Source organism: Manis javanica, chromosome 1 (assembly GCF_040802235.1).
Source record: "Manis javanica isolate MJ-LG chromosome 1, MJ_LKY, whole genome shotgun sequence".
NCBI classification, from domain to species: domain Eukaryota; kingdom Metazoa; phylum Chordata; class Mammalia; order Pholidota; family Manidae; genus Manis; species Manis javanica.
Window position 1 is genome coordinate 68,896,067 of NC_133156.1, and position 15,920 is coordinate 68,911,986.

The 15,920-nt window shown below is 35.8% G+C and overlaps 1 protein-coding gene across 7 annotated transcripts in view; it reads left to right on the forward strand.

Moving 5' to 3' along the window:
- Positions 1 to 5,664: 5,664 nt before the first annotated feature.
- NUDT12 (nudix hydrolase 12) overlaps positions 5,665 to 15,920 on the forward strand; it is a 130,162-nt gene continuing 119,906 nt past the window's right edge. The window contains exons 1-5 of one of the 7 annotated variants that reach the window (XM_037011952.2): positions 5,665 to 7,108; positions 9,352 to 9,563; positions 10,101 to 10,687; positions 13,543 to 13,710; positions 14,779 to 14,892. In XM_037011952.2, the coding sequence (XP_036867847.1) occupies positions 9,358 to 9,563; positions 10,101 to 10,687; positions 13,543 to 13,710; positions 14,779 to 14,892 (1,075 nt within the window). In that variant the 5' untranslated portion in view covers positions 5,665 to 7,108; positions 9,352 to 9,357. The remainder of the gene's footprint in view (positions 7,109 to 9,351; positions 9,564 to 10,100; positions 10,688 to 13,542; positions 13,711 to 14,778; positions 14,893 to 15,920) is intronic. The other 6 variants (XR_012130015.1, XM_037011954.2, XM_037011953.2 and 3 more) reach the window with 6 other exon arrangements.

The following is a 15,920-nucleotide window of genomic DNA, read 5'->3' on the forward strand; positions in this document are numbered from 1 at the left end:
TAGGGACAGCTGACAGAGTACTGTCAGGGCAGTTTGTTTAGAAAAAACAGGTAAGAGGCCCTCTAAAAATAGAAAGTCATCTCAGTTTTTCATTCGTAAATTCCACATTTACTTCTGAACTAACCCTATATGGATCTCAAAAACGGAGTATGTTCATCTCCAGCACTAAATTAAGTGACATATGAGCACATAAAATGTGGCTTAAAATATAGTAGTAAATTACTCATTCTCCATGGAGATAGAGTGGACTCTGATTCACAGAGCAGGTAACAAACCGAAGGCTCTCAATCATGGCTGAAGGAATTTACGTGCACTGCAGACTTTCACTCTCCCTAGAAGGTCATCACTTCACAGGCTGCGAAATAATCCCTGCCAGCTGACTTGCAAAGTGCCTGAGGCAGCACTCCTGAGAGGCATAACTCCTCTTCTTTCAAGGCTAGAGGTCACAGCCATGATCACAGCTCAGTCAAATTTAAAGGAAAAAGTATCTGGGGTCAAAAATATCCTAAGGAAAAATAGAAGACTAAAACTAAAAAAATATATTGTGCTCTTCTGGGCTTTTGCATGGTGATGGAAAAACCTGTTGCAGAATATTAAATGTAGATGTTTTTTTCATCTGATAGGTTCAAAATAACTAAACTGAAACTGAATACAGAATCTGATGGATTTCACGATGCAATCAGTTTTGAGGACATTTTTAAATGCTACAAATCCATTTAAATCCTCATCAGCCTAGACATCCTAAAAATGACAAAATCAAGTTTAAGTGACTTAAACATGAAATGTGAGCATCAGCTCAATGATTAAATTACTGCATCAATTAACTTCAGTACACAGAAAGAATGCTGCTCTTTCAAGCAATGTTAATTCTGCTCTGATCAGACAGACTCCTCACATAATGACTGTTGCTTCATAAAACACAATTCACACAGCAAAAGGGGAGAGATGATTTATAAATAAGAATAAACTGTTGTTTGTGAATCCTTTATAAAAATACATAAACTAAATTGATGTTTGAGTGAAAAATAGTCATTTCCATATACTTCCAAGAGTGAAAAACTCTGAAAATTGTTTTTTAAAATCATAAGACAGACAAAATTACCGTTAAATGCAACAAAAGTGGGTTGGTACCCATAAAAATCATAAATGAGCATATTGAAAGGCATTTCTGAATATACACAATTGCAAAGGGAAAAGTGTTTTATTTTTGGTCATCCCTGCCAACTGCTATTACATTCTGTCATTTTCACTAAGCTGAAATGTATTTGCAAAAAGCAGAGTGAACACAACAGGTCTTAAATCAGGTATGTTGGGGACTGCTGACAAAGCGCTGTCTGCATTCTGGCTACCAGGGCACTTTCAGGATTTTATGGTGTGTTTTCCTAACATATCTGATACTTAGTAGACCCGCCTGTCTCCTTAGAATCTGGAGTACTAACCTACTTTTTGTCTCTAAGTTTGGTCCTACTCTTTTAAGGCACTATGTACTATCCTGGCAAGGTGGAAAGGAAGAGCCCCTGACAAACTGATTTTGCCCTTCGTTGCTCCTGGCCCTTCAAAACCCAATTCAGAGTTTACCTCCTCACTGTATTCTGTATTACTCAGAATAGGCTGTGTTATGGGGAGGTAGCAACTTAACTCCAAAATCTCAGTGGCTTACACCAAAAAGTTTTATTTTTCACGTATACAAAGACCGTTTGTTGCAAGTTTGGCAGCTCTCCATAGCATCTCCCTCCCAAGAGTGAATGGCAGTCCTATTTCTTTGTGACTTGGTTATCTTAACATGCCATAACCAGATTGTGATAACAGGGTAATAAAGATCTGGGGGGCCATGTACTGTCTTGTAACTGCTTTGGCCAAGAGCATCATTTCTATGCAAAGTGCATTGGCTAAGACTAATCACAAAGTCATCCTAACTAAAAAGCCTACTCCATATCCTCTTCTTAGAAGATGTGGAAGAAGAGAATAACACATGGGTAAGCACTGTAAGTCTCCACTATACTTTTCTCACCCTGCCTCATAAGTGCAGATTGGGTACCCACATTGCACTCTCTACTTTGTCTTCACTCTATTAAAGAACACTTAATTGTTTATGATCTTTTTACTTCACTAGGCAATAGTTCCTTGAAGGAAATAACCAGGTGCTATTTTCCTGACTAAATTCCATAAACACACAAACAAATATCACAACAAAAAGTCAGAAGCCAGCCTGCTTAATGTAATTTGAGAAGTCCTAATTATCAAGGTATGGTACAATGTCAAAAATATATTTAATTTAATATGAGAATAACCACTTATTTAACATCAACAAATATTCTCTGAGTGTTTTTTATATGCCAATCAAAATTCCAGGTCCTGGAAAAACAGCAGTAAACAAGGACCTTCTCATGTGGTAGTTTACATTCTAATAATTAAACACAATAAATAAATATCAGAAACAAGAAATATCAAAATCAAGAATGCAGAAATAAGAAAACATCAGTAGGAGAGCTCCCGTAAACTGGGTGATCAGGGAAGCCCTATGAAAAGGTAACATTTGAGCAATACATGAATGTCAGGAAGGAGCCTACAATTAGAAAATTTAAGGGAAGAATATTTTAAAGGGAAGCTGGTCCAAAGTCCAGAGCAAACCTAGTATATCCAAGAATGTAGAATTTATGTATGATATATGTAAATTAGAAAGCCTCTATCTGTAGTTACATGAAATTATCTTATATCAAAGGTCTTTTGTAGAGTTCAAGATATTCTCACTTTTATTTAATTCACCTCTAAATCATGTAGTTCCCAGCGTATTTCATAATCACCAACCACCAACTTTGACTGTCTTATATGTGAAAGAAAAGCAGATATTACTGTATAAGATTTTTCAAAGCTCAGTCTCTTCACTTAAAAAAATTACAACTTACTAGAGTAAAGAGCAAAAATATGTTAATACAAAAATTTTAAAGCAATGTGTAGCAAAAATAAGATATAGCTCCCAAATAGTATAAGATTAATTACCAAGTAAAAGGATCTACCTAAACTTTTATTTACATATCATCCATCATCCATAAAATCAAGTTTGTATCTAGTTGAGGTAAAAATGACTGGACAGATTTTTACTAAATTTGTAGAATATTACAGACATATTTCTGTCTTGGAACATAGTCAATGTGTTACACACAACATTCATTTTCAGGGCACCCATAAAAGGTGAGGAGTACCTTTTCAGATCAGCTAAAACTAAAAAGTACAAAAAGAGGCCCACAAGGTCTTAAAGGGCTGGGAATAGTGAAGGACAGCCATTTTGTAAAATGATGCTATATATGAACAGAGAGAAAACAATAGTTTCAATCTTGAACTCCAAACTAATCAGCTCAAGAGCAATCAATCCAAATTCTATGCATTGATTTGCAACAACACTGATTCTCATATCACAACAGAATATAGTGTGCTCCAGAATGAGTGGTAATAGAGATTTACTTACTTAATGATGGGTAATGATTCTCCCTAGCCATGAAGAGGAGGCTAACTACCATAAAATAGAGGTTATAAACTGAAAAGAGGAAAAAAATCCCTGCTAGTTTAGGTTTGCCCAGAAGCAAATCCTGAGCAAAACCACATTCAATTGGTTGTATATGAGGAAACAACAGTAGGGGAAGGAGGAAGTGATAAATGGAATGGAAGGAAGGTAAAAAAGGGCAATTAATCAAGTGTCTACTGTAGATAAAAAGAACTAATCCCATGGGGGAAATTTGGCAGTGAATCTAGAACACTGTAGCCAGTGTAGTGAATAGTGAGAAATGCTGAGGTAGGTATATACTCATTCACATCAGTCATTAGTTGAGAGTGGTTCTCAGATATTATTAATTATCTGGCATTGCTTATATAGCAAGGAGGGAGTTAAGTGGGCTCTGTGATATGAAAGAAACTTCAAGAAAATAAATACAGTTGCTGGTATTGGAAAAAGGGCTAGCATACACTGAAATGGCAAAAGCATGGGGATACTGTTGGTAAACTGATAATTACATGCACAGGCATGATTTAGAAGACCCAATGGAAGAGGGACTTGAGCTAGACTTTGAGAATTGGGTTAGATTTGGTTACGAGAAAGTATTTAAGTTAGAAAAGGTGGCAGGGCAAAAGTACTGAGGTAGGAAAGCAAAAGAGGTATCCTAGGTCAATTATAAGCCAGTTTAACTGGATCACAGTTTATATAAGATATTCTTTGGAAAATATGACTAAAAATATAGGTCCATATTAAGGAAAGTATCTAATGCTAGGCCACAGAGTTTTAATTTTTTCTTCTAGGTATTGAGGAATATTTAAGTTTATTAAATAGAAAAGGCATAAAGTGAAAACATTGCTTTATGGCATTAATATCTATTATGGCACCTTTATTGTCCTTGGAATGTAAACCCTCACTGGATAGGACCTGTATCTGTTCAATTTCCCTAGGGTAGGATATACAGAGAAGTATTCAGTAACCCATTAGCAATGAGCACCCCAAGTACAAAGACTGTGGTATCTAAATACTATTTCTTAATAAAAGGAATCAAAGCTCGTTGGAGAAAAGGCTGATTCCAGATCTGTGCAAAATATTTACAAGATGAGTCTCAAAACGTTTTGTCACAACATAAAGAAAGCAAACTGTCAAACACTACAATGACCCAGTCAAAAGAACTCAGGAGCCCCCTTGAGGGGGTTCGCATTGGACAAAGAGGAAACTATTTGAGCATCAAAATAATAAATATTATTAAAATATCTTTAAAATAATAATACTGTAATGACATGAAATACATTTAAACATTTAATATCCATGACTGAGTTCATAATGTATTTTAAAATTTAATGAATATTAGGGAACTAATTCATTACTTTTGAAAACTATGAAATAAAGGAGAAAATCACATATTTACCCTACTCTTCCTGTACAAAATGTACAGACACTAAATGAGGTAAAGTTCTTATTTTAAAGAATTTCTGTTAGTAAATGTAAAATGAATGATCAAATTAGAATATCACCATTTTGCAACTCAATGAAATAATGAACCTAGGCAATAATCATTAATGGCTGCTAAAAGTATTAGCTGAAAAGCTGAGTGAAAATCTTCAATGTTTATCTAACTTTATCAGGTTGATAACATGTAAGCCCAATAAACAATTAGAACATAAGAAAAGCAACCAGACAGTGTATGCTTCTTAATGCAATTTTACAGTTAGTAAATAACACCTATGAAGTCTTTTTTGCACATTAAAAAAATAAAAAAGTAAAACCTTTAATCTGAGCAATTCTGTAGATTTAATTACCAGTTTACAAGAAATACAGAGGTAAGGACACTATGGGAATACAACTTATAAAATTCATAATATAGAAATTCTACAGAGCATTTGATCATTATTATTCAAAAAATAAACTGCAAGAAAATATTAATGAGAACCTATAAGTTAAAAAAATCAAATATAATGTAGAGACTTTATTTAGGTCCTGATTTGAACAAATCAATTGTAAAAAATTATGTAAGATAAAATTTGAGACAATTAAATTTGATAGTGAATGCCTCTTATGATATTACAGAATTGTTAAAATTTTAATTGTACTAATGATAGTCACATTCTTTAAAAAAAAACCTTTTATACTTGAGATATGTATTCATAATTCCAAAAACTTATTCTTAAATATTTACTAATAAAATGACATGGTGTTTGGAATTTATTTCAAAGAATCCAAAGGGCTGGGAAAAGGACTATATAATAATTGTTTACACTAAATGAATAACATATGAGCAGTCATCATATTAACATATTTACTTTGAAGTATTTTTTAATACAAAAATTGGGTATTCCAAGTGAGTTAACTAAAATTTTACTATTTCTGAACACCTGTCAAATCGTTGAAATCATTAAAGACTGAAGACATCTACTCCCAGAAAGAAGCATAAAACATGGTTTAAAAAGTAGTTAAGAAAGTGCAATGTCGACGTGAATACATAACTTCACTGTAAGAAGGAGCTACCAATGCATGAAATCCGGACAGGAAGCATCAGTCGACCTTCAGAGGCTCCTCAGCTGTTGCTGATTGCCAAAGAGGCAATTTTGTAAAGAAAACAATCCCTGTTCTATAAATTAAGATTACCAACCCCTAGGTTTGGAACTTCAACTCAAGTAACTCACGTAGGCGCTGGAGCGTGAAAACGCAGGAAATAACACAAAATAATGAAATTGTGCTGTGGGCACTAGTTCAAAAGACTTCGCACTGTTAAAGCTTTGCATTCATTGTCCTTTTTAAACCTCACAATAACCCAAGTTGGTGTTGTGGGTGCTTGATATATACTCTGAAAAAAAAACTATTGAACGTAGTAGGCTTCAATACATGATACCACTTTATAGATGAGGACATTGATGTTCAGAGGCCAACAGCTTGTTTGGGTCACGCACTACAGTAACTTGGTCCAGCCAATGATATTCCAGGTTTATTGAACAGGAAAGAACGTTTCAAACACTCCATTGCATTGGACCATAGAGGGGAGACGGCTGAGGAGCAGGTGTGAAACACTGGAAAACACCACCTTTTTCACAGACCTAGAGTTTTCCGTAGCCCTCACCACGCTGTACACATTTCAGTCTCGCGGGTTAGGAAAACTCACCGTCTGCCAGCTCGTCCTCCCAGCCGGGACCTGCACCGCGGCTCCCAGGCGCCCGCACCCCCGAGCCCCGCCCTTTCTCCGACGGCGCGCAGCCTGTGACCGTCAAACTACATCTCCCATAAAGCCGTGCGAGGACACTGGGCTTTGGCCGGAAGTCAGGAAGGCTCGCTCCAGCGCCGTGAGTGTGGGTTATTTCTCAGCCTTTCGACAGCAACCTGGTTTCTGCAACTCTAGTCGCACTTGGGTTAGTAACTCCAGCGACGACTTAGTCGTCTCCGCTGCCGGCGACCAGTTCTCATCCGGCCGGGTCCTGCCAGGTCGTGTGGAGCAGCCTCGCGCTGGGGTGCGGGTGCAGGCGCGAGATCCGCGGAGTTGCAGTCCGGGCTCCAGGCGGGGCAGTGGGGAGACGCAACCGGTCCTGCTCTGGAGTGCTTCCAGCCCAAACAAGTCTTTGAGGAGGGCAAGTGGAAGTGCGGTTTCGGGTGAGGTTTCACTTTGAAAGAAGGAATCGCACAGTAGAACAGTAGTTGCAAGAAAATAATCTGTTTTAAGGCATTTAAACTTTTGGAGAGTCCGTACAGGAGTGGCGCTTGATAGGCGAAATGGCCATCTTGAATGCCCAAGTGTCTCGGTGACTAAGTGACAGAACTGTATTTGAGGTCTGCCCTGTCTCTTGAGCCATGTGACCTTGTGCAAGTGATGGGCCCCGAGTTACACACCGGCAAAAGTGGGTGCTGGTTGGTTAAGAATATCTAAGACCCTTTAAATCTACGATTCTTTAAATGACCTCTCAGAATAGTCCCTGTTCTTGAAAAGCAAAGGCAGCATTTAGCAAACTGAATCACTTCATCGTGCCTTCAAATCCTTACCTTCTGGAGAACCTGGTGATGAGAAATGAAAGAGTAAATCAAGCAGTAGAGCTGGATTTCAGATTTTGTGCTTTTCTGGAATGAGTAATGGTTCTATTTCTAGGTGGCTTTTTTGCTGAGAAAGCAGAAGGAGAAAGTGTATTTTCCACTTCCTTTCTTCTGAGAATAGCGTGTGCTTAAGGATTGGGCGCAAGGAGTGGTACTACATTTTTGGAGGACGGGTTTACAGTCACCTGAAGAGGCCTGTGGGGAGGGTGAAGAAGTGACCATAATTTCAAAACATAAGACAGTGAAATATTGCTTAAAGTAAGCCTAACTGAGGAACCTGTATGATATGAATTTGTGTGAAAAAAATTTAAGGGAAAGGCAATCTCAAAGGGAGACCATATTTAAGCCAGGATATACAGCAGTGCTTCAAAATAAAGTCCTGAGAAGTAGTTTAGTTATTAATAATATATTTAACACATTAAGAAATCTCAGTTTGAAGAGAATAGTGAGGTAAATTCTGGAGTAAGAAGAAATAAAAAACTGTTTTCTGATATAGTAGTCATTCCTCCTAATTTAGCTTGTCCACAGATTTTCATGTTTCATCCAAATGTTTCCATTCCTGTGAGTAGTTTTGAACTATTTTTAAGTAGCAAAAAGAAACAAACAGAAAAGGTGAACAGACACAAAATAAGAATGTTAATCTCTTTAACCTATTTTTTCCCCTAAGTTTTGTTCATACTGCTGTTATAAAGTTGATCCAAAATGCAATATCAGAACACCAGAGACAGAAGTTGTCCAAAATCACAAATTATAACCTTTCTTTTTAGCCTAAATATTTTATTGCTTAGGATGGTAGAAGCTTAGTTAGAATTCCAGATCTTTTAATATCATTTCCTTGAAAAAAAAAGATCTTAAAAACAGTACTTTGAGAAGTTAGACAGCTGAAACAAACCATTTCCACCAAAAAACGGCTCTCTTTGTGCCCTACCACATTCAGTCCATGATTAGACAACATTTACTAAGAGGTATGGAACAATTATTTTCTGTAGTTTTTCTTACTCAAACAACAGAGAGCCAAAGCAGACAAAGTTAATGGTTTAAAAACTTCTGTAATTCAAAGATAGACAAAGTGACCAATAGAACGGTGTCCAATAATATATCCAAAATATACAGTCATCTGATTATAACAAGGATAACACTGAAATGCACTGGGACAAAGATGGTAATTTCAAGAATGGTGTGAAGTCATATGGATTAATTATCCATTCAGATAAAAATGTGTCATGACTCTACCTCACACCGTGAAGAAAAATCAGTCCCAGATGGACTGCAGAATTAATTGTGCAAGGTAAAGCAATACATCGTTTTCATATGAAACTAAGCGTTTGAATGAATAATTAGCTATAGGGTCATAATTTTCCTGAGAAGGACCTGTTTCTGGTACAACAGAATCTAGGAGAATAGTACTTGCCGTCTGCTAAAAACCTCTGCCCTTGCATCTCTCTGCCTTACCCTCCTCTCCCTACTCCATACTGAAGTCCCTCTTGTCTACCTCAAATACCTGCTCCTATTTGTAGTATCTGTAAGTGACTCCTCACTCCCCAGAACATGGCCCTCTCATCTCTATCACCAAAGCTTTTTATACATTTTTTTATACATCCCCATGATGAATTATGTTTAAAATTGTTAACTGATAACAGTTTTAAAAATGTGTGCTGTGATGACAGGTGACTACTCATTACCTTTACAGAGTAGACTGCTTTAGAAACCATAACTATTATTTTAGTTATATCAGTACTCAGTGTTTGATCATTGATACCAAAAGCAATTGCAAATGAGAGGTTTTTCTTCTTTTTTCCTTTTTTAAGGAAGAAATGTCTTCTATAAAAAGAAGTCCAAAAGAAGAAATCATTTCCCAGCTTCACTATTCAGCTGCAGAAGGAGATATTGCCAGGTTAACAGTAATCCTCAGTCATTCTCCATCTCTTCTCAATGAAACTTCTGAAAATGGCTGGACTGCTTTAATGTATGCTGCAAGGAATGGGCATCCAGAAGTTGTCCAATTTCTACTTGAGAAAGGGTAAACATTTTAGACTATATCACCTGAAGGGGTGTGTGGTTTGATTTCTAGGTTGCATATTTCCTTTTAAATTCTTCTTGTTACTATATCACTGGGCTTGTAACTCATTGACCAGTTTTGTTACATAAAAATGTGCATAATTTCTAACTAAAAACTTAACTTTTTATTGAAGAATTAACCAGCCATACGTTGTAGAAAAGCAAATTTATGAGTTAGTCTAATTTTTTTTCTCTGAAATAGAAAATGTAAATCTACCCAGTATGACTATCAACAACCCCTTGTAAAATTTTAACATCTCCTTATAGCACATAAAACTTACTGGTTTTTATAACTAATTCTCCAGAAATTTTAAATATCCATTATCTCTAACTTTTCATTTCCAGTTACTTCTTTTAACTTCATTAATAAATTATGTACTAAAAGAAAAAACTATGTAATCATTAAATAAAGGGGCTACCTTGTGCATCTGGAAATATTTTATTGTAATAAAAACTAAAGAAAATGATTATTTCCTATTTTGTTTCCTTCTCTCTGTAGGTGTGACAGATCCATTGTCAATAAATCAAGGCAGACTGCATTGGATATTGCTAAATTTTGGGGTTATAAGCATATAGCTAACTTACTAGCTAATGCTAAAGATGGGAAGAAGCCTTGGTTCCTAACCAATGAAGTGGAAGAACGTGAAAATTATTTTAGCAGGACACTACTGGACCGAAAAAGTGAAAAAAGAAACAATTCTGACTGGCTGCAAGCTAAAGAAAGCCATCATACCACAGTTTATATCCTTTTCTCAGATTTAAATCCCTTGGTTACTCTAGGTGGCAATAAAGAAAGTTCCCAACAGCCGGAAGTCAGGCTGTGTCAGCTGAACTACACAGATATAAAGGATTATTTGGGCCAGCCTGAGAAGATCACCTTGATTTTCCTTGGAGTAGAACTTGAAATGAAAAAAGAGCTACTTAATTATGCTGGGGGTGTCCCAAGAGAAGAAGATGGGTTGGTTGCCTGGTTTGCTCTAGGTATAGATCCTGTTGCTGCTGAAGAATTTAAGCAAAGACATGAAAATTGTTATTTTCTCCATCCACCAATGCCAGCTCTTCTGCAACTGAAAGAAAAAGAAGCTGGTAAGAAGTAATGTTGTGTGCATGTATTGGTAATAATCTGGAGTTTGGAACTGCATTGGAGTTGTTTATATATGCAATTTCTAAGAGGCATATTATTCCCAGTAAGCAACGAAATGGGGCTCTTATTAGAAATTTCCTGAAGTTCTCACTCAGGGGAACTTCTCTCCTGGCCAGTTAGAGTAGTTTTAATCAGAGAAGATTAGTTTCCCCAGAATTAACCCTAATACATGATGGTTCATTTGATTCATCGGTGAATAATTACTGAGCACCTGCTATATACTGAACGTGACAAAGACCTTGACTGTTTTGTCTTCCATTGCTCGATATGCCAGTTCATGTGGGGCCTTATATGCCATAGTAAGAAATTAGAAATTTAAGCAAAGACATGAAAATTGTTACTGCTATTTACATATTGTAACCTGACCTATGTTTAAAAAAAAAAAACTAAACTAAAATCCCTCAGTCTGACTGCTTTGTAGATCATAAATTATAGGTAAATAAATGTAGACGTCAGGAGTCCTGTTAGGAGGGGACTGGAGATAACAATAGCCCAGGTAAGAGATTGCAGTGTCTTGAATTGATAGACTCCATCAGTGGAGAGAAAGTAAGGGTTTGAGATGTTCTCAAGGTAAAATTGATAGGGCTTGATCAGTTGAGACTATTAGAAATGAGAGTGATGGTAGAACCTGGAATACAGACTGATTTAAGGCAGTAAGACTAGAAATGTAAAAAGGAGTTATATACAAGATAAATTTTGGGGAGAAAATTATCAGTACTTGCTGATGGGCTAGGTGTGGGGTATATAAAAATGAAGGAAAAGATCAAGAAGAACTGCTACGTTTGAGACTTTAGGAAGTTGGGTATATAGTGATACTATTTCTTGATAAAATAACATAGGGTAACCACAGAGAGCAAGGAAGCAGGACAGACTTGAATAAGTCAAGATTTTAGTTATGGGCATGTTAACTTTAAGGAAAAATACTAGAATCCAGAACGCAGAGGAGAGGTGTAAACTGGAGCTGCTGCTGTGGCAGCTATCAACAAAAAGGTGGTATAAATCCCAGGAAACTACTGAGATTACATCCAGAGTTTAGAGCAAGCAAGCAAGAGATCCTCAGAATCATACCTGAATCCCCCTAAATTTTAAGGTCAGGTAGATGCAGAGGAGCCACCAAGGGTGATGTTGACAGTGTGGCCATAAGATAGGAGGAAACGGGAGAATGTGCTCATGGCAACCAAGAGAGCAGAATATTTCAAGGAGAGAGTGGTTGAAAATTTTGAATGCTGTTGAGAATTTGAGTAAGATAAAGGTTTTTTGTTAAGTATCTCTGGTTTTGGTAATATGAAGCCATTGATGAATTTGACAAGAAGAACTGTGTCAGTGGAGTGGAAGAAATAGAAGCTAAATTGTGGTGCATTGAAGAGTTACTGGAAGGTAAGGAAGGGATCACTTGTCAATGTCCACTTTGCCTAAGGTGACGTGGTAGGCCCTTCCAGAGACTGCTTAGATACCGCCTGCCAAAGTCCGGATTGATAGGCTTTATTCTCCACATCTATGGAGAAAATACTATACTTTTTAAAGGAAATATCTGTTTTTGGAGCTTTATGTAATTTTAAGATCAAAAGGAACCTGTTTTTTTTTACTAGTAAAGAAACTGAGGCCCTTTTATTCACTTACTGTATAACTTTACACAGTTAACCCCTCTGTGCCTTACTTTCCTTCTTCAGAAAATTAGGATAATACATCATAGGGTTGCTCTAAACATTAAATAAGATAATGTATATAAAGATCTTTGCATAGTGCTTGACACATAGAAAATATTAGCTTTTCCCCTAGTAAATGTAGGCTTAATAAATGTTTTCTCTTTGTAATGATACTGAAATTATGTAGACACCTTTGTGTAAGTTATAGATTGCAAGGTAACATAACTGCAAATATTTAATGTTGCTTATGGTTAATTGAATTTCAGGGTTACATTTGTTTTTAATTATGGTTTATTAGTTTCATTATTCCTAGTTAAAATGCTGTTATTACTGTTCATAGTTATTTTGTTTTCTTTCAAAATCCCGAGACCAAATAATGTATTTTAGGGAGAGCAAGCTTGTCAGGCATTTGAAATGTTATTTCAAGTCTTTGAAATAAATCTCTAGTCTTACTGAATCAATTGTAATACTTTTAGTCAGGCCATACTCTTTTTTGAAGTATCCCAGTGAAGGCTATAGCCAAAGTGTATGTATTTTAAGATTTATTCTATTATGAATTTTTTCACAAACCAAGTTAACCATGAATGCTGCAAATAGACTATTTTTTATATTCTTTTTATTAATTTTTATATCCATGCACTTTCTAGTTGTAAACAGGATATATTCCACAATGACATAGACCAGTAGTGGCTTTGTCACCAAGGAAAGTACAGATGCGTTCCTACAGTTTCCTAATATTTCCTTTTCATAGTCCAAGTTAGGAACTGCCTTTAGAGGATATTTGTGTAAAAGTCATTATTGTAGAGGCACTGAACACTGGAATATTGTATATACAAAATTTAAACATCACCTATACTAAAAGCCTGAGCTAATTCAGCATAAAAAATACATATTAGTACAGCTATCTTATATGAGAGTTGTATTTTATAGTACAAGTGAAAGTTAAATCTGATTTTTATTTGTCATCTGTAGAATTAAATATTTTACTTTAAAAGAAATATACATACATAAAAATAGGAATACTAAAATCTTTGATCACATAGCTATTAAGAAAATACAGTGTCTATCTTTGTTAGGACTTAAGAACATTTTATGTATTTATTTGTTTACAATTTGTCATAGAATTAAAACTTTCCATGCTTCACTTAAAGGGGTTGTAGCTCAAGCAAGATCTGTTCTTGCCTGGCACAGTCGATATAAGTTCTGTCCCACCTGTGGAAGTGCAACTAAAATTGAAGAAGGTGGCTATAAAAGAGTATGCTTAAAAGAAGGCTGTCCTAGCCTCCATGGCGTTCACAACACATCATATCCAAGAGTTGGTAAGCCTTTTCTTTTACAGTGAAATCCAGCCATCTGGAATTTGGGGGAATAAGACATTCTGGAAACAAAATTTTGAGTTGCTGAGGGATTTACTGTTATAGTAAAAGTATGTTGAATTAAGACTATAAGTATTAAAGTGTAAACATATTTACATGACTTATCAGTAAAGGACATTGTACATAATTAGCTATTTCATAACTCCAGGTTAATCAGTATGTATTTGCTGTGCTGAGATACATGATTTCCAAAGCCCACCAATCCAGGCCCACTTAGTGCAGAGACCAAAAAAGCTCTAACAATTGAGTGCCTGTTTGAAGCATCACCAAAGCAGTGCAGCCTAGAGCTAGCTTCTCCTTACTGCTGGGATCTGTACCTTCTTTCCTCCCTCTAATTGCTGCTTTGAGTCGGCTGTGAGTTTGGAAATCTGATAACCCAGCCCTTTAAAACCGTGTGAAAAAAAAGAACAGATAGACACAGCAACACCTGAGGAGGCAGATGGCTTAGTGACATGTTTTACTGCTCAGGGACCTTTACGTTTGATTTCTGGTTCTCAGTCATGATCTGGTGAGAAAAATATACTGGATTAGTGACTTCTGGAAAAATGAACTATTATTTAATATAATCTTTTTTATTTTTAGTGGGTTAAGCTTAATCACAGTGCCATATGTTTTTAAAAAACATTTTGTTTGTAAGTATTGGGATGGAAGGAGAGAGGGAAATTTACTATATTTACGAAGATAAAATTTGAATTTTCTTCATGCCATGTATTACTTACTCAAACTTTTTTCTAACTAAAAACTAACAAGATGCCTAGTATACCATAAGTACACAATGAATGTTGCTATGATGATAAGAAAAAGGACAAAAAAAGGCCTTCCTTTAGCTTACTGACAATATTCTATGCAATTTTCCTGAAATAGTCATCAGGCAGAAAGAAACAGTTCCTTGTAACTAGACAGAGTCTTATTCTTACTGAGACACACCTCTTTATTACTGTTCAAGATAAACCTCTTTATTATCCTACTTAACAGTAACTTTACACAGTGAATCTAAATTTTTTTTAACAGATCCAGTAGTAATCATGCAAGTTATTCATCCAGATGGGACCAAATGTCTTTTAGGCAGGCAGAAAAGATTTCCCCCAAACATGTTTACTTGCCTTGCTGGATTTATTGAGCCTGGTAAGCCTTTTCTTAATAATTTTTATAATACTTTTCATTGAACTTAAAATTTCCAAATAAAAATTTAACAACATTTGAAAAATAATATCTGATAAATTATCATGATATCAAACTAGGTTATTTTAAATATTTTCTGTGTATTTCAAATTATATAGTCTTGCTTTTACTAGTAGAATAATTTTGTCTGTTTTCAGACAGATATATATTTGCATATTGCTTTTACCAAAGGTATCTGCGTGATTGACACCTCACTTCCTTTTGTATCAGACTGTACTGTCACCTTTCCACGAAGGCCTTCCCTGATAGTCCCAGATGTGGTAGTTAGTCCCACATCCTAATTCACAATTCCTGTCATCCTGACTGATTTTTTCTTACAGCACTCATCACCACCAACATGGTATGGTTTGTTTGTTTGTTTGTATATATGTATATATCTATCTGTCTATCTGTCATCTGCTTGTACCAGATAGTAAGTTCCACAGGGCAGGGACTTTGTTTTATTATTGTTGTATACCAAATGCTTAGAGCAGTGCCTCATATGTAGTAGAAGTTCAATAAATATTTCTGGAATAAATGAATGAATATACCTGATTAGTACGTGTTTAATCTTAACATCAAATATTAAATTACACTGACAGATAATAACAGTAGTAATCACATGTAGTGCCATAATCTGTTCCAAAGGCTTCCCATATAGTAAATCATAAGCTCCTATTACAACCTTATAAAGTAGGTACTATTTCAGCAGTACTATTACAGATGGGACACAGGGGCTAAATAACTTTCCCAAGATCAAACAGCTAGTTAAGCAATAGGGCAGGGATTCAAACCTGGATGGTTTGGCTCTGAGTCCTGAACCAGGATGCTGCCTCAAGTAGCTGTAGATCATAATTTTTCAATTGCTTTGTAGCATTCCATTTCTACAATTCATTTATCCATTCTGCTGTTGGACATTTAGTTTATTTCAAAGCTCTGTCTATGACAAACAACACTGCAATGAAAGTCTTATACTACTATTTGTGCACATT